Raw genomic sequence first — 18,958 nt, 5'->3', positions numbered from 1 at the left:
TAATTAAACCAAAAAATTAAACAATCTTTTAAATATTAATAATCTCTTTTTAAATTAAAAAAATCATCTTAACCACATATCTCTCTAATAAACCTATCTTGGGAGAATATTAATAATTTTTTTCATTTATTTTTTAAAAAAGAAAAATATAGATAAAATATTTAGAAAAGATAATATAAAAGAAGATTGATTGTGTTGGCTTAGAGATTTTTGGGCTTGGGCTTAAAAAAATAATAATAAAAAAAATAAAATGGGCTGTAATTAGTATTTACCTTATATGTTTGTGCTTATTTTTAGTTTTATTTTTAATTTTACCACCAAGAGGAGAAGGTTGAAAAATATTAGAATATGAAAATATTATTGGTGCTTATTAGTAATTTGCAAAGAATGTGAAAGTCTATAAATATATAGTTGTGTAGCTATTATTAGATATGAAATGAGATAACAGAATTTTTTTCAATTAGAAGATTAATGTACATTTTACTATTAATAACATACATTATTATAACACAACTATATTTTACTTACTAAATATACTGACACATATTTTATTTTTATAAAACAAATCGTTCAAATAATTATACTATTTTAATTATTAATTCAAATAAAAAAACTAAAATATTAAATAAAACTAACACTACGTTTGACGTACAATCACCTAGTATATATATATATAGATGTATATATATAAGGAATGATTACCTCACTTTATTCTCATTACTTATGAGTAATAATGTCATTAGCGTAATCAATATCCGGTTCCATATACACAGATGCTGTTATTTTTATTTTCAGTACTATTCAATTTCAGCAACATCCCAAAAAAAGGCGGGGAAGAACTGGGAAAGTAAGATGAGCAAGAAGGGGGAAGAGCTCCACTCGGCGGCGAGGTCGGGCGACCTAAGCGCTGTTCAGTCAATACTCGCTGCTGATCCTTTGTCCATCAATTCTCGAGATAAGCACTCCAGAACTCCGTATCCTTTGTTCCTCTTTTACCTTCATACATTGTTTGATTTCATGTCATTTTGTTTTTTCTTTCTTTTCCATCTACGCTTCAATTGTTATATTCTTAGTTGAAACTTCCTTCAAATAATGGTGGATAGTGTATCTGTTCATTTTTCGGTTTCTAGTTATGTAATTAAGGGTTTTGTCTGTTGCCTACTTACAGTCACTTGTACCAAAATTCAACCTTTGAACTTCGTCAAGTAATTCTTGTGTGATGGGTTTCTTAGTAAGAAGTTCGAGATGATGGGTGTTGCTATCTTGGCTATTTTATGGTCATATGATGTTAATAAATAGCAGAAAGTATAAATTGTTATGGCCTTTGGGTTTTAAGATTGTGAAAGATTTTGTTTTTTATTTTCAGATTCTTAGTGAATAGTGAGTAGGAGGTTTGTTGTTGAAACTAAGAAGACACCCTTGCGTTCTTGTGCAGTTTTCTTATTTATAATTTATAGATGAAGGATTGGAGTTACTTACGCGTGTTGAGTTAGGAAGGGAATAGATGTGTACTAGAGAGTTTTGATTTTGTTCATTGAAATGGAAAACATCCGTTTGGTGACATACCAACTAGCATTCAGATGGCTCAAGGGGACTAGTTTTTTCTGACTTTTTTAGCTCCATTGTACATGACCATTGAAACAAATATACCATGATAAGTGATCTGTACATAAGAGATAGCCGTATGGGTAGTTGTTTTTACAGTTAGTTGGTTGAGTTTAAATACATTTGATTAATTGTATAGATACATTTGGGGCAATAGATGTTGTTAAGGAGACAATTAGTCTAGAACAGTTTTGGATTGGTTTTTTGTGGAGGAGATCCTCTTGAATCAATTAACTGTGTACTCTCCTAGATTGAGGGTAGTGCGGCTAGTGCCAGTTTATTGATACAGCTTTATAGAAGAGTTTTAGTTGGTCCTTATGTGTTCTGATCTAGTATCTTTTTATAACAATAACACAAGAAAGTAAGTTTATTGGTATAATTTTAAAGATATATAAATTTAACTTTTCTAGCAAAAACATTGCCTCTAAGATAGTGCAGAACAAGAGTTTTCCTTTCAACATATATAGCGGATTGGCTTAAAGACCCCACACTTGCAGGTCCTTTTTTATTACCAATCTTAGAGGAGTCACATGAAACTAGAGATTTTCAAAAATTAAAATCCAATTTCAGTTTTTGCAGGGACTCTTATAGAACCCAACCAGTGCCCAATACAACCTTTTTTTTTTTCTTTCTTTTCTTTCTTTTCAACTCCTAGTCTCAAACAAGAGAACAATTCAATTACAGTGCCTTATTCGAGACAGCCAATCTCCACTTCGCCCCAGACTAACTCTACCTTGTACACAAACCAAATTATGTACACTACTGTTCTCTTAACAGCCAAAATAGATTTGACCAATAGCAACACACAAAACCAGTACAACAGCTGTACAACTAATCTGAATTAGTTTTAATCCTTTTACACCTCACATAAGTGAATCTTATTGGAAGTCATCAGAGTCTAGTTTAGTGGTTGTTGATGATGATATAATGGAGTGGATTGTCACAAATTGTTTCAGACACCAGATAGTGTTATATTATCACACACCATTGGAAAATTAACAGGCTTCTGGGTACTTCTGGTTCTGGCTCTAACTTGCTCAGCATAAATATCTCTTGAAAGATTCTTTTGGTAAAGAAAGCAACCACACCTGCAGTGATTGTTTTATGTATATACACCAAATAATCTCTATATTGGTAGTTCTTGCATTTCTACGCGTTATTATTATTATTATTTGATTTTTAAACTAGGCGTCTTGGCTATCCTTACAATATTTTGGGACTAGGATTAGGATACTACAACAATTGCTAGGTACCAAGAGAGATTTGAATCCAAGACATTATGGAAGCAAACTACATACTTGACCATTTGAGCTATCCCTATTGGGTACTTTGATTTTTGTTTCTTTTAAAATGAAAAAGAAATGTTTCATGTTTATTGTGTGTCATGACTATTTAAGTTATACTGTTTCTTTTTATTGCTGGTTCCTACGTTAGCACTTCAATCATGAATCTTTTTTTTCTTTAACAAGCAAATTGGTCAACAGACTTCATCTGGCTGCATGGTCTGGAAAAACCGATGTTGTGAGTTATCTTTGCAAGCATGGGGGAGATATTGGTGCTAGTGCCATGGATGATATGGGCGCAATACACTTTGCTGCCCAGAAGGGACATCTTGAAGTTGTTCGGACCCTTCTTTCATCTGGTGCTTCCATCAAAGCTATCACTCGGAAGGGCTTGTCTCCTCTACACTATGCTGTCCAAGGGTCTCACCTAGAACTTGTCAAATATTTGGTAAAGAAAGGTGCAAATCTCAGTTTGAAGACAAAAGCAGGGAAGACCCCTCTTGATTTAGCAAGCAATGATGAAATTCGCTCATATTTGGAGGAATGTAAAACCTCATCTTTTAAACCTGATCATAGAGATGAACTGAAAGCTGAGGAATCTAATCAGCAGTCATTTGAAAAGAAAGAAGATAATTCTTGTAGTGAAGCTGCTGAATCTGCACATGTTGAAATAGAGGATCAAGGTTTGAAGAGAAAGAGTGATGAAGACGACTCTAAGGAAGCCACAGTAGAACCGAAAAAGAAAAAAGTTGTGCTTAGTCATCTGTTAAGTGCTGATGACACACAAGATGATGAAGAAAATGAGTAGGGTGGATGACCTTTTCCTAGCATCTATCGGGTATAGGCAGGATTTTGTCATTGTTTAATGTTTTTTCTGTTCTTACTGTTTAACTTGTTACATTACATTAATATCTCCTTATCCTTTTTCTGACATCCCTGGCAATGCTTGTTCCAATGATTCTTGCATCATCATGCATGTTTCATTCTTGCTGTTGCCATTGTATCTCTTGACTTAGATGGGATTAATTTCATTTCATCAAATGATGTTAAGTCCCAATCACTCAGAGCTATAATTTCTCCCCTATACAACTTTGAAATTTATTGTTGTGATTACTATCTCTGTCATTTAGGTTTCATTTATCATTGTTGTGTACACGTACGAACATGTAAGCACTAAGGAAAGGTTGTAAAGTGCCCGGATAGATTGAAGTTGAACTTTTGCCATTGTCTTAGAAATTTGTAATTTAGAGTCCTAAGAAGATTGGCGGTTGTGGTTGAATATGAGAAAATTATTGGATGGATCAATTAAGGTTGTTGGAGTTGTGAAAAATGCAACCATTAGATTGATTCTATTACTATGGTAGCTAATGCTACGGTTGAATAATCAGTACTATAGCAGGTTGCCAGGTGTTGTATATAGCAGCCAGCGTTGTGATTTGATCATAAAGTTCTTTTCGAATAAGTTCTTCACTTTTGGCCTGATTAGCTAGTTCATCTTAATCACGGTAAGCCTTTTTTCTTCAATCTTAGGAAATTTAGGCTATGTTTGAAGAAAAAGAAAAAAAAAAATAAGGAAAATGTAGGGAAAAAAACGTGGATAATAATAAAAAAAAATAATTTTTCATTTGAATCAAAACTTTTTCTATACAATTTTTCTTTAAATACCAAACATGAGAATTTATTGTTTTATATTTTTCACTTTTTGTTCTTCTTATTTTTTTTTTCTTCACCAAAAGTTAACTTCTAAGGGCTTGTTAGAATTACAAGTCTATTAGGTATCTGTTATGTAAAAGTTTTACTCTCACTTTCCTAAGGCATGCTGTCCTGTATTCTCTGTTTTCTAGTAATACGTGACTTGGGCATGTTGTTCTATGAATAGAAAATTCAAGTGAGAAGTGGTTCACTTTCAATCTAATTATCTTCTATCATATTTAATTCACTGTAAAAAATTAATAAATAACTAAATAAAAATAGAATATTAACAGATCCTAAATAGGTACACGTTGACTTCACACCGAATAGCCGCCCAAACTAATGATAGCGCCATTTCAACGGCTACATTATTATTATTATAAATGGAAACAGGAAGAGTCAGTCGCAGGAGGTCTCTTTCATTCCATCATCACTACGCTGTGGTTTTGGTACTACCTCAACCTCTCTAAATTTTCTATTACAACATTACAGAGAAAGACAATAATAAAAGTTCCAAAACTAATTGAAAATTTTCTTAACAGCGAGACCTTAAAATTTAGCATTATTAACTACATTTTTGACCCAATAAAGTTACTTTCTTTTACCTTAAAGAAAACGACAATTTTATGGCATGACGAATCTTAAAAGAACCGAAAGCCATAGATTCCCATAAATATATATTTAAATTTATATTGACCACAGCCACGGCTACTACCACCATCGTTCTGTAATAATGTTACAATAAGAAAAATACTTGTGACGTCTAATTTTTGTACATATGATTCTTTATGCCATACTTTTTTTTTTTGGTTAGCTCAGACACACAAGGTTTGGGTTAAAGTGAAGTGAATTGAGAGTTTATCCTTTCGTTGGTTTTGGTTTTTGATTGAGAAAATAACTATGTTTTTCTGACTAGGAAAAAAAAATGTTTTGTTGATACTTGGGTTTGAAGTTTTGGTGAAAGTTTGACTGAGAGTTTGGGATTGATATTTGTTTGTTCTTGAGTTGATTTTCTATTTGTCTTGTTCATTAGAGATTTGGGTTTATGTTGATAGTTCTTCCATGGTCTTTCAAAAGTTTAGTGTTCTTTTAATTTGTTGTGTCTTGGAAAGTTTTTATGGTCAAATGGTGGAACAAAGGGAGCACAGTGAGTAATTATCTTGTAAAAGGGAGAAAGTAGTTAGCAGAAAGCTTCTTCCAGTTTTCTCCCTTTCTTCAAAATCAAGGAAAAAAGAGTTTCTTGGAAATGGAAGGAAGAGAGCTTCCAGAGTTATATAGGAACACCAGTGAGGAGATATTTCTAAGATCTTATATGGAGAGTTCAGTGGGACCTTCTGTTCCATCCATTGATGTCCTGGGGTTTAGGAATCTATCTCAAAACTTTCGAACCGATAGTGAGGAGCTTTTCAAAAGTTGGCTAACAAATGGAGAGGCAAGCATCTGTTTCATTTTTGTTGATTAACTTTAATTTTCAATTTACTTTTGGATGTTTTTAAAAGGAAGATTATTATATTCAGTGCTCATTATCAAAATCTTGTGCTGTCCTTAAATGAAACATGGAATAAACTATTCTCATCAATCTTATCCCTTCTATGAGTCTCTTTATTTGGCAGACTATGAGAGAACTACAAGCTATTATTAAATGCATCTTACTGTCTTCATTGTAAAGTATGAGCTTAATTATGATATAATTCTTCTGATACTCATATTAGTTTCTTTCTTATAGGGATATTGTTGTTTGCATAAATTGTTAATCCATTGCATGGTTGCTGCTCAATGATTTTCTTTTACATAATGTTTAAAAAAAGAAAAAAACACAGTTCAGTTTCTCTTACTTGTTTATTATATTTAACTCTTTTTTCCCTCTCCTTTCCATTTTGAATTTTTAGAAGACAAGAAAATTTACTCTAATTTAAAACTTAAGACAAAGTTAGATGTAGACTCTTAAGTGATTTGCATATTTTCTCCAGCATGGAGATGGTCTAGGCTTCACATTTATTAATCTATGTAACCAAGTTAAACCGATCAGAAGCAATTTATGGAAAGCAAAGCAGTCGATTTTATTTTGATTCAACATGTCTGGTTTACGAAATTCATCACACAGTTTGAAACCCCATAAACACTAGGCAGAATTATTTGTTATGTGGCTCTATCAAGGGGATGTCGATACTGTGTTTCTTCATTTAGTTTAAAAATAGTAACATGAAAAGGGCACGAGTTTTGTGAACACTCAATTCTATTACTTATCTACTCATGCCTTTTTCATGTTAGTATTTTTAATATTTCTAGTTCATTTCTTTCTGCTTCCTAATATTTCTCCACTTCCAGAATAATTCCTTCAACACGTCCGGTATAGCACATCGTACTCGACAAGCATCGCGAAGGTGAGTAAGTCAAGTTGTTTTAGCCTTTTTAGTTTGATCATCTTATTTCTTATGCTGATAAGATTTAAAATCTCTTGTATCTTTTTTTTCAATTATTATAAAAATGTAATAAAGAAGTGGTGAGTGAAGATGATCCACTGTGAACTTGCTTGCAATATACAACAGTAATAATTATAATAACTTCTTCAATATTATTACTGGAGGAGAAGTTAACATCAGGCATCCATAATGTTCTGAAGCTATTTAGATGATTTTGGAAACAATTAGTTACCTTTAGCTGATTGGCATCCATAATGTTCTCATTGAGCAGTTTAAGACAGAAATTTTGCAGATTGCTTGTTCACTAGATACTTTTACATAATATTTTAGCATTTTTTTTTTCATTTAAAGTTTTTAGCTTTCTTAATTTAAATACATTTGCAGGATATCCACTGAAATATCCAATTTGACCGGTCAGCAACATGTTGGTATGCTCCAAAAGAAAAGAAGCAATGACATTATATATCCTCAAAATTATGCCTCAGCTGATGATACTTCTGGCAGTGTCAATCATCACTCGATCAGGTTTTTACTGCTCCCATTGAATCTCGTGCAATGCGAGACATACACCCGCTTGTTCATTGCCTAAAACAGTTTATACGGTTCTTATTCCAATAGGGTACTCATCGTTTTTCTGCTAGCTTGTTTTTCCAATCATTAATATTATTATTTTTCTTTTCAGGAATGCAGTTGAAAAGGGATTACATGGTAGTGAGTTGTATCTGGCTAAGGTTTGTCTTGTGTTGAGAGGTTGTCTAAGTTTTTACTAAAACCACATCGTCTCTTTTTCTAACTATTCACGTCTGTGTAGGCTTGGTTTCATAGTTCTCAACCCATGACAAGAAGTCGATCCTCTGAATTGCGGTATAGTATTTTTTTTTTCCAATAATTGTATAAATCAATAGTAATAGGAATACTATATAACTTGCACATATTCTGTTTTCACTTGAGTTTTCTAGTTGCATTGAATAACATTGTGTTACTTTTCTGTTTCGTGCAGGAGGAAGTATGCTGCAACGCAAAGTTTCCAATCAACAGTTGGTCTTGAAGTGCTACACCATGCTTCTGCACAAGGCATCAACACAATGGATCAATATTATCCAAATGGATTCATTGGCTCCTCAGCTTGTGAGATACCCAACCAAATGGATACTTTTATGTCTCCATCTAATTCTTCCTCCTCTACTTTTAACAACCCACCAGTTGGTGAGATTGATAAAGTGACTTCTGTCGTAAACATGCTTAAGGGAACATTAGAACGTAAGAAGCTCAACAACCATATCGAAAAAGAAATTGTTGAAGATGATAGTTGCAACGAGATTTTTCCTGCTCGAGAATTCACCTTCAATGTGAACTTCAGTCAAGAACAAAGGAACCAGATTAATGAGAAACCCTTTAATTTTCATGATGTATCCCCTGATCAAGTCAAGGATTTTGGAGTTGTACAAATAATTGATGGATCAATGAATCTTGATTTGGAAGGTTTTGTAAATTCTACAAATCCAATTCAATCAAGCCGAGGTTCTCAAGAACCTTCTCAAAGTGAATCTTCTCAAGCTGCACCAGTAATTTCATCTGGTTTCGATGCGTGTGATGGTCCCAGTAACTCTGGTCAAGCTATAAGTGTTTCTGAGACCTCAAGGAAACAATCTACAAATCGAAGTTCAGAAAATGGTTCTAGAGCCAAAGGTATATAACTGAAACAATAACACTGTATCAATTATGCAATATTTTGAACCTCCTCCAAGTAAAATAATAGATCCATCATAGTCTTGATGCATAGCTCTTTCCTGAAGTGTTATGTTTAAGGCTCAAAAAGAAGTACTTCACAGAACTATCTCAGACAATCAAGGGGATTCTATAGCAGGGAGGCAAATAACAAATAAATTTGTTTGGCTCTTTGATAATAAATCAAGGGGGACATATTTCTTATGCCATGGTTCAAATATTATTTCAGAAGTCTGAAATTAGATACTTTTCTTCCATTTCCCTGACTTTTTAAAATTAGGATTTTTCTTATGTAACAAAGGTATCTTCTTGTGGAAATGCAGATATCAGGGAAAGGATCATTGGTAATTTGAAAGATGATCGAAAGGTACACTTTTTTCTAGGATTAGTGAATGCAGTATTTAAAATACTTGAAAAATATTCTGTGAATGTTCAAACATTTTGCCTATTTTTAGTAATCACTCTTTTCCCTGTACCTTTCTCAGAGGGGAAGCCTTCGTCGACATGGATCTGTGACATCTGCTATTTCAGGTAACTAAGCACGATCATGGTGTTTCACTCAAAAAAAAAAAAAAGCACGATCATGGTGTCCATGTCCTAACTGTGTTGAGTGCTGTCATAAATGAATTACAAAACAGTTTAAGTTTAAATAACATCTGTTTGGGGAACACATAAATTTGTTGAATTTAGTGTTGGATTATTTATTATTATTTTGGCAATTTCTGTTGTATATTTTTAACATTACTGCATTCATTCTTACTCAAAGCAATCTTGTAGTTGACAAGGAGGACGTAACCAAGAAGCGTAGGGTGGAGCGATCGCGAAAGTAAGTTAACATTTCTCATAAATTTGGAGGATTATGTTTGCATCATAGAAACCTTATTCTGAATTATAGAATCTTTTTATTATCTCCTGAGAATCCCATTTTGTATCAAGCCTAGATTTGCTTGATATTATCACATAAGAACCACTTTTAAAAGTAGAAACCTCTTTCATCCCCAACTACTCCTAATATTGTTTTTTGTTTCAGATTTTGAGAGAACATGTAGTCGATTAAATTTTATTCTTCACGAGTAACTTTTTTGTTGATGTTTATTAGAATGGCTGAAGCAAAAGAAAGAAACTTGAGTCCTATTGTTCCATCAGATATGCAATCTATTTTGAAGCGGTGTGAGAATCTGGAGAAGGAAGTGCGATCACTAAAGCTTAACTTGTCCTTCATGAACAGGTAAAGCAGTCTAATTTCTCTTAATTATGGTTTTTCATAGTCGGATAAACAATAAATAAAGAACAAAACTTACATCATCGTATCTAGCTTTCACTTTAATTGTTATATCGATCATTGGTTAAGAAACTACACAGCATGCCATTATTGTATGAAAAACTTGTGCACTCACCAAAAGAGTCATTAGGAATTTATTTACAAAATCCTTGGATACTTGAAATATAAGCCTAGAAATAGAAAATGCATCTTATTATAGAGAAATGGGAATCTAGAGTTGGAAGCATACACTGATGCGAAATTGGGCAAGATTAGTTATTGATAGGAGTTAAAATTCAGGACTTTGTAGAGATTCTTGAGAGAGAACTTGGTTTCATAGAGTATCAAGAAACAAGTAGTTGCTTGATTGATCATGTGCTGAAGCAAAAATTATAAGTCATGGGAAAAGGAACTTGTGAATTATTATGGTTGAAGATTGTTCTTGATGATCTAACAATCAGATAAAAAGGTACCAACAAACATCACTCATAATCTTGTTAGGCATGATCATACAAAATAGGTAGAAGTTGGATAGAGGTTTCACTTGTACTCGATTAGAGACATAACTAGCTGATATTCTAATGAAAGGGTTCTGGAACACTTGTATGTGTATGTCCGTATGAGTTTTTCGAGCCAATTTCCTTTCTCCTTTAGCCTTATCTGTCTAAAATAAACTTTGGTTTCGTGTTAACTCATTTTATGGTAATTGTAGTTTAACTTACTGTTGCATTTATTTCAGGAAGGATTCTGAGCAGACCAAGCAGATTGAGGAGCTTCAAAAACAGAATGAGGATTTACTAGACGAAAAAGAATGCCTTATAGAAGAGATTAAAAGGATCATGTCAGAAACTGACAAGATATGAAACATTTGTTTAGGTTTTAGGGAAAAAGAAATCCTTGTGAGAGATGGATTATGTTAATCCTTTTGAATAGTAAACCAGCATTGGCTTATTTTTTGATCAAATCAAATGTGTAAAGGAGCTGGTGTATATTTGTTTAGTTATAGTGTATGCTATATTCTATCTATGTGTTAAATATATTTGCAGAAGATTTATAATTTCAAAATGCATGTTCCATTTTTTCTTTAAATCGACAATTATCAAAACTATGAACTGATAAATTCATTGGTAGTTAAAATGTTGCAAAATAAGACTTATCATAAGCAAACAATTTTACTTTGATAATTCGTATAGGCATTCATAATTTAGTGATTCAATCCAACATGAGAAAATGGATTTTTTTTTTTTTTTTAATTTTGTTAGCAATTTATTTTAGACTTCAAATTTTTTATAATGATAGTTTGAGAATCAATTTGTATTAGTTTAAATTTAAATAGGCGGATATTAAAGAATAAGTGTTTAATGATTTTTTTGTATAACTTCAATTCTTATTTGATTGTTTGAGAATTAATTTGTACTAGTTTACATTTAAATAGGTGGATATGAAGGAATAAAGGGTTTAATGATTTTTGTGATAAAGTAGTGATGTTGATGAGTAGTGGTTAGTTTAGTATATGAGAATAGTTTTGGTTTAGAAGAAAGAATTGTAAGCAAAGTAGTAAGCTTTTATTGATAGTTTGTAGCTTTTGGCTTTTCGGTATTGGTTACAATTTAGAACCCTTTATGGGTATTTATAGTTGCTAGACTTCAAGCTTTAGTGGCTACAATTGTTTGTCTAGATTTAAGAATTTTATCCATACACTTTTACATATTTCTTAAGCATGCATAACTAAAAAACTTCTACACTAAAATTTTTTAGAAATGCATATGTGCTCTATTGTATTTTTCACGTGTCAAGAAAATTTCAAAATATTCTACAATTATCTAAAATATTTAGAGTAAGTTTTTCTACAAATGTGTAGAATATTTTAGACTTAATTGAGTATTATAGAAATCTGTAGCAGTTTCTAATACTCCTCCTTGGTACACAATTTTGTAACTCTAATCATGTCTTGTAGCAATTCGACCTTTCCTCTTGGTAGCACCTTTGTGAAAATATCTGCCAGCTGTTCTTTAGTCTTGCAGTGCTTGAGTTCTATTTCTTTGTTAGCTTTTGTTTCTCTGATAAAGTGATACTTGATGCTTATATATGTTTCATTCTGTTGTGAAATACATGATTTTTCATCATTGTTATAGCCTATTTACTATTGCATAAGGACAATAAGGGTATCAGGGAAAGCTTCCCTTGAAATTGCTAGGAGAGGTCCCCTCCAGACCCATCACCCGGAAGCGTCCTCCTCGTGAAATGTCACCTTTAAATATTAGGTTAGGAACCCACAAAAAATTACGAAACAGCAAGAAGCTAGAAAATAACCCCATTCGAAGCCTTAATGACTTTGAATGGGTAAATAAAGAATAACATAAATGCATGAAAATCACCCGTACAAGTTTTAAGATTTCAAACCAATTTACCCAGAAAACACATGCACACTCATGGAAAGACAATCTCATTACTAATTAGTTCTATACCTATTAATCTCTTAGATACTCTTCCTAACGGTCACATGCAAAATCAGTTCAGAACATAGCTTGAACGAAAATTTCTACCCTAGTGTGAAATCGAAAAGTTCAACAAGTTTTGAACACTTACTTGTATCATGGTTCGAAGGAGGGTGTAACACCCTACCAGCTTAGGCGTGTTATCGTGATTTGAAGTTAACTGTGCAGTTCATTGCTAATCAACAGGTTTATTGAAAATCGTGTTTAATTAAAACTTTTCTTAATTAACCTTTACTTAAAATAAAATAAACTTTACAAAAGTCAGGATTCCACATTTCAAAAGTTACAAACAAAATACAACATATTAATTACAAAAGTTGTTGCCTAGAAACTAATCAAAATCCAGCCTGATGTCTCGAACATCGAACACTCCAGGTCTAACCGCCTCGATATGTACAATCTTCACCTGCTCGACCTCACAGCTGTTCAGCCTTACCTTTGCTCTTACCTATACATGAAAATAAAAACTGTGAGTCGACAAACTCAATACAGAAAAAAAAAATCCTAAAATTAGCATGAAAACTTAACTCTTTTCTTAAAAAATTTTAAAGAAAGGAATGAAGGAAAATTTACCTTGGGTTGTATTTAACTTTAACTACTAGAAATTTTGCAGGAATCCTCTAAAATTAGCTAGAATTGAAGAGAATGTTTGAATGCTCTTGGGTTTTTCTTTGGCCGACCATGAAGAGAGAGAAAGGGAGAGTTTAGTTTTTGATTCTTACTTTGAATAAACATTAATCTTAATTAATTCATCACTAAATGTTTTCTACTTAGGAATAACACTACGAAGCCCCATAAAACTCACTAACTAACAAAAATAAGTAAATGACTAATTTGCCCCTTTATTCAACCAAAAAGAAATCAAGATATTTAGGGGTAAAATAATCAAAATGCATGACCCGATTAAATTTGACATTCCAAATGTCTAACTAAATCGTCTCGCTATTCTAAAAATACTAAACCATAATAAAGTGACTATATAAGCCATACGTCGCGTTCCACTATTACTGGGCATAAAAATATTAAAAAAATTTAAAATTCATATAAAATACAAATAGCACACTTAGAATTCAAATATATCTCCAAAATCATAAAAATAATAATTAAAAGTCTACTTGCGAAATTAGACCCTAATTATTTACTAATTCTAAAAAAAATAACTAAGCGGTCATTACAAAGGGAGATGGCTATTGTAGATGGCTAAAGAGTTGCGTACCCAACTGATAACTCGGTCGAAGCCTGCCTAAACGTCAAAATCTTTGTTTAACTGGGGGTGGTTCATACTGAGGTCTAGAGGTAATGTGGTTGGGAAGTTTCTTGCTTGAACTTGGAGAAGATGATTTATGATGGTATCAAGACTCTCGTACATCCACCGTGAAAAAGAAGTTTGGGTTCAAAGTTTTTCTGGCCTTAAGTTCTGAGAAGGAAAGCTTTGGTTTGAATTTGAAAGCAAAAGAATTCAAAAAGCTTAGAAGTAGTAAGAAAGGAAAACGATGGGGGTTTCATACCTATTTATAGTGGAGAAGTTAGTCCAATCAAAGGCCAGGATCAAATTAGCTCAAAAGCACAAATTGATCCAACAGGGAGTTGAGAGGACTACATTTAATGCTCCTTGAAAGAATCAAGGAATTTAATTGTCATCATTATGTGCATTGAATCATCATCATCATCATTTTCGCAGCCCCTTATTCATTAAAGAATCGTCACATCATAACTCTGCCATCATTTGAATTTTCCTGCAATAAACTCACTTCTTGCAGGCGCATACTATTTATAGATCTAAAGAATGTGTGAACTACCAGTTGTTTACCATAAAAGTTTTTTATCTCTCAACTACCAAGTTCTAGATGAAGGAGATGCTCCCACATTCTCAAGATTCATCTACATCTCCCAGGTGTACCCTGGTAATCCGGAAGGAGACCACAAGCTTCCACCACGCAGGAATCCTGCAAGCTTGGGGGGTAAATATTATTTGCATTTTTGGATAAAGAACATGTGGGAAAAGGTAAAAGGTGACGACCTGAGTGACTATCAACTAAGTCCCTTTAATTGGAGAAAGTCGCAAAAAGATTAAACAAACTCGGGAGAGGTCCAAATCTAGAAAAGGCCCAGAAATTTACCACAAAGAAAATTACCGTTCAGGACCCGGAAGCCCTATCATCCATCTGAGTACTGGAGAAGACTAAATCAACTAAGCTTACAGGAAGACACCTGGGAGTCATACGAAGGGTCTAAGGCAATGCCAATTGTACAAGAAAAGCTGGAAGCTTGTCACAAAGCGAGAGTTGGATGACTCTTGTGATAATTATACTTTTCTGACACAGGATCAGATCTTTTCGCCTGTGTCAAATCATGGTAGTGCGTGTACCACCTTTGAATACATCTTTCTGTCCGACGACTCGTATGAGGGTTTTGTCTACTAGGTGAAACCTCCACCCGACACGCGTCCTGCACTAATAGTGATCTTAGTTGTATAGACCCTTCGCCCCATGAGAAAGAGCCTTAGTCAGTATTCTTATGTAATTTACCCCAGTAGTTGGTGGGCTTTTTGCAAAAAAACCCTAAGAGGGTCATGGATATGCCCATACTCGTACTTTAGCCTATATAAACATCTTTATTTCTTCACAATGGGGGGATCGAAAAATTACATAGTCAAAGCTCTGCTAAAATACTCTCTAAGCTTTCATCTTCTTTAAGAGAAACCTAGAGAATCAGAATTAGGATTTTATTGTAAACACCTCTTGTAATATATTTAAACACCTATAAGGCCAATATATTGACTCGTGCACTAGGGATAATTAATGTTCCGAACAACGTGAAATCCTTTGTCTCATTTACTCAATAGTTATTTAATTCATAAACCTTTCATTTAGTTTCTAAAATTCTCAATAAACAATTTAAATTAAAATAAATAAATAAATAAATAATTATCAAACATTGATTGTTTTATGAAAATATTTTCATTTTTTTCTAATTGAGAAAAATAAATTCCATGTAAATAACTATTACAAGTAACTATAATTTTTAACTTTAAATTTATTTATTATGTCTTTTAATTTTTTTTCTTCCCTTTTTTCCTTTTTTTTTTACACAGATTCGCTCTTTTAATTTATATCCTTTAATCCTTAGAAGAATGATATTTCAAAAGAAAACATAAGAATTGAAAAGAGATATATACACCATTTTATTTCAAACAAAATGATAGAGGACTTGCTACAATATCATCTGAATATTTATTCTCTTTTGTAAGATTTTTTTATCAGTGATCACTAAGTTCTTTTTCTTAATTAGTCATAAACAATATAAAAGCACTCAATAGTAAGCAATAATAAAAATAGAACATATAAAATAAAAAAGGTTCTTAGATACCATTAAAAAAAATTACCATTGGAACACATACTATATGTGTCCACCATTTATAGTGCATTAACAATAATTGCAACAAAATTCAAAACAACACAAATTAACTGAAAAAAAAACATCATAAACAAACATCGTTGACTTCAAACTACTCAAAACAAACGACACAACAACTTCATCAAGAGGACTTGAACCAGCAGAAATGTAGCCAAGTGATCTTTAATCAGTTCTCACTGCTACTAGACCCGCCACCATGTTTGGCCTTATCCATCTACGAAAAAGTTTCACAAAATCAAAGTAAAAGAGAAAATTCATACAAAATAAATAAATTCTATAATAGAATGAAGTTTGAATAAGTATTATCACCTGGCGCATTTGAGTCAGTGTGTCATGCAAGATCTTGTACTCTTGTTTGACCTTTCGAAAGATTGAGAGACACCTAATAACAGTAAAATCATTAGTTATTAGAAAATTTATTTATATAACTTTCAATATTGACAGTATATATTATGAAGGAATTCAATATATTCGTTACTATATAAATTTGGAAAATATTAGTAATAAGAGAATGTTAATATTTACTCTTCTTTGCTTTTATGATTACAAGCTTGGTGGAACTCCTGACAAGCAAGGGCAACACGGCAACCTCCAATGCTGCAGTTCCAAAACAATTAGAAATAAGTAAATATAATCTATTATATTATAATAAATACCATCAATTATAGAAAGAGGATGGAGAAGTTTTGGTACTAACTCCAACCTATAGATTACATTTTGAAAATATATAAAAGCGTTCATAATACCGAATATATAAATGGGTAAATAGCGGCATATGTACCTAAAGTTTTAAGTTTCTAAGTGGCATAATCCTAATATTTATTTTTAGCGGCATAAGTACCCAATGTTTGTAAAATTGTAATTGTTCTCCAGTTTTGGTAGTACAGACTCCGTTTTAAATTAATTAAAAGAATATTTGGAAGTAACTGATACTACATGTTCCTGTTTAGACTCAATGATCCAGAATCTAGACCTTATATGTGGTCTGTTTAAGAAAATTATAACAGGTTTTGTACAGACGAAATTAGAGAAAAATTACAGTTTTACAAACATGGGGTACTTATGCCTCTAAAAATAAACATTGGGATTATGCCACTTACAAACTTAAAACTTTGGGTACTTTTACCGCTATTTAACCTATATAAATTACATTTTGAGTATAAATGTAAAATTTATGAACACTTTATGATTTAATATACTTTTTAAATTTATTAGCTCTGATACCATATTAAACTAATAAAAGTATATGATAAAAATTTTGGCTGTAGTATAGAAAGATCAAGATTAAAAATGATATTAATTTTTACGTAAAAACTAATTATTGACAATAAATATTGTTTTAAATAGTATAATATTTCTACGTGCACTATTCAGCATGAGATATCTAATATTAATTAGAAATAAATTAATTATCACACGTATGTGAATTTGTCATAATAGTAAGATTAAAAATTACTATTCATCACGCGCTTATATAGGACATAAATTAAGTATAATATTAGTTCGCTGTCCAATTATTATGGTTACAATTAATTTGGATATAACTTCATTAATAAATATGATTAACAGTACGTTCGTATGCGACAAATTACATATATTTATTTTCGAAAAATATATTAATTCATGGCTACTTTCCAATTATTATAGTTGCATTTAATTTAGATATGATTTCACCTAATAAATACGATTAAGGGTATGTATATTCATATGCGACAAATTAGATATGTTTATTTTCGAAAAATATATTAGTTCGTTGCTACTTTTCAATATTATAGTTATGATTTGGATATAACTTCATTAATAAACACGATATATCCGATAAATTACATATGTTTATTTTCCAAAAAAATTACAATTATTTGAGTTGTATATGATCATTATTTTGTTAGCTACGTGGGTACAAGAAAATCCCTAATAAATTAATTACTTAATATATAAAGGAATTATGATAACTCATATGAAAAAATTAACAGTGTCTATTTAAACATATATATTTATATATATACTATATTACTTTGTAACAAGCACATCAACAATATATAGCTACGTTTGGGGTGATAACTAAAACTATAGAGAAGAAAGATATATTACAATAGTCAAAAGTTTAAATTACCTAGCAGAACATCCCTTGATGTTGTGAGCAACTTGATCAATTTTGCTAAAGTTGAAATCATCAGTTTCCACCGACCTGACCAAAAATTAATGAGCTCTATAATATAAAAGTAATCATATCATAGTGGTATTAACCAAAAATTAAGTATGAAATATATATATTTTTAGTGAAAAAAGATATATAAAATATACATAAATCTGGTAAGTTCTTCCATCTTTTCATCAGTATCCTTTATGAAGAAATCAATAATTTCTGAAAGAAAAAGAGGATTTCCTTCAACTCGACAAGTTTCAAGAAGATCAAAGTCGGAATCCAATATACCCTGCCACACAACACCAATATAAGTTATTCTTTTTCTTAAATCTTGTAATAACAAAATGCACATTAACACATTATGTTATACACAGAATTACAAGCTATATATATAAATATATGAGGAGCGACCTGCTCTTGCTTGGAGCGATAGAAGTAAACGAGCTGTTGAGAATGGTTAAAGGCCACCATTTTTTTAGGGAGGCAGAAAGAGAAATTCAGAAATGGGATCTGCAAAATAGATAGAGAAGTGAATAAGTGTGTGAAATGTGAAATAGTATGGCAATGGCTATACCTATTTATGGGAGTAATGGTGGGAGTAGGGGTCATGAGGAAAGACCCTCTCATCATGGCTTTGTTTGGAGAGTTGCATGAAACGGTAAGTTTGAGTAGAGAATGGCATCATTACCAAAGTTGTCACTATTTGAGCTATAGAATGGCAGTTTTGGTCTTTGCTTAATTAATTACGTGTAGAGACCTTTGCTAATTAACTAACAGTTACAAAAGAATAAGATAGTATTTATCTTGTAAAAGGGAGAAAATAAGTAGGTTTTTTTTTTTTTGGTAGAAACAGATCAAATTCTAGATATGAATTTATCAATTAAAAATATGTTAAAATAATAATA

The 18,958-nt window shown here is 31.9% G+C and overlaps 3 protein-coding genes across 3 annotated transcripts; 2 read left to right on the top strand and 1 right to left on the bottom strand.

The window, feature by feature from the left end:
* Window positions 1–708: 708 nt before the first annotated feature.
* On the top strand, window positions 709–4,001 carry LOC115716648 (uncharacterized). The gene is made up of 2 exons (XM_030645495.2): window positions 709–974; window positions 3,090–4,001. The coding sequence occupies exons 1-2, from the start codon at window positions 724–726 to the stop codon at window positions 3,694–3,696; spliced, it is 858 nt and encodes a 285-aa protein (XP_030501355.2). The 5' UTR covers window positions 709–723; the 3' UTR covers window positions 3,697–4,001.
* Window positions 4,002–4,217: 216 nt separating this feature from the next.
* Window positions 4,218–11,081, top strand: LOC115715788 (protein CYCLOPS). The gene is made up of 11 exons (XM_030644460.2): window positions 4,218–6,012; window positions 6,909–6,964; window positions 7,388–7,528; window positions 7,686–7,734; window positions 7,815–7,867; window positions 8,004–8,692; window positions 9,055–9,098; window positions 9,217–9,262; window positions 9,509–9,557; window positions 9,831–9,959; window positions 10,732–11,081. The coding sequence occupies exons 1-11, from the start codon at window positions 5,827–5,829 to the stop codon at window positions 10,853–10,855; spliced, it is 1,566 nt and encodes a 521-aa protein (XP_030500320.2). The 5' UTR covers window positions 4,218–5,826; the 3' UTR covers window positions 10,856–11,081.
* A 4,627-nt stretch (window positions 11,082–15,708) lies between these two features.
* LOC115717739 (histidine-containing phosphotransfer protein 2-like) lies at window positions 15,709–18,598 on the bottom strand. The gene is made up of 6 exons (XM_030646717.2): window positions 18,465–18,598; window positions 18,212–18,342; window positions 18,021–18,095; window positions 16,433–16,504; window positions 16,217–16,289; window positions 15,709–16,121 (listed from the first exon to the last, which is right to left on the bottom strand). Exons 1-6 carry the CDS (start codon window positions 18,522–18,524, stop codon window positions 16,074–16,076), a joined length of 459 nt encoding a protein of 152 aa, XP_030502577.1. The 5' UTR covers window positions 18,525–18,598; the 3' UTR covers window positions 15,709–16,073.
* Window positions 18,599–18,958: the final 360 nt, after the last annotated feature.

This window comes from Cannabis sativa, chromosome 5, assembly GCF_029168945.1.
Source record: "Cannabis sativa cultivar Pink pepper isolate KNU-18-1 chromosome 5, ASM2916894v1, whole genome shotgun sequence".
Lineage (NCBI taxonomy): Eukaryota > Viridiplantae > Streptophyta > Magnoliopsida > Rosales > Cannabaceae > Cannabis > Cannabis sativa.
The sequence above is the reverse complement of the archived record's forward strand: the minus strand, read 5'-3'. Positions and strand labels throughout refer to the sequence as shown.

What these genes read in the sequence shown, in the direction of transcription:
- LOC115716648 (XM_030645495.2), top strand. Translation starts at nt 724, where the DNA reads ATGAGTAATAATGTCATTAGCGTAATCAATATCCGGTTCCATATACAC. An exon ending in GATAAGCACTCCAGAACTCC is followed by an intron (nt 975 to 3,089) that starts GTATCCTTTGTT and finishes ATTGGTCAACAG; the next exon opens with ACTTCATCTGGCTGCATGGT.
- LOC115715788 (XM_030644460.2), top strand. Translation starts at nt 5,827, where the DNA reads ATGGAAGGAAGAGAGCTTCCAGAGTTATATAGGAACACCAGTGAGGAG. An exon ending in AAATGGTTCTAGAGCCAAAG is followed by an intron (nt 8,693 to 9,054) that starts GTATATAACTGA and finishes GTGGAAATGCAG; the next exon opens with ATATCAGGGAAAGGATCATT. An exon ending in ATTTGAAAGATGATCGAAAG is followed by an intron (nt 9,099 to 9,216) that starts GTACACTTTTTT and finishes TACCTTTCTCAG; the next exon opens with AGGGGAAGCCTTCGTCGACA.
- LOC115717739 (XM_030646717.2), bottom strand. Translation starts at nt 18,524, where the DNA reads ATGGTGGCCTTTAACCATTCTCAACAGCTCGTTTACTTCTATCGCTCC. An exon ending in ATCGCTCCAAGCAAGAGCAG is followed by an intron (nt 18,343 to 18,464) that starts GTCGCTCCTCAT and finishes GTTGTGTGGCAG; the next exon opens with GGTATATTGGATTCCGACTT. An exon ending in AATCATAAAAGCAAAGAAGA is followed by an intron (nt 16,290 to 16,432) that starts GTAAATATTAAC and finishes TACTGTTATTAG; the next exon opens with GTGTCTCTCAATCTTTCGAA.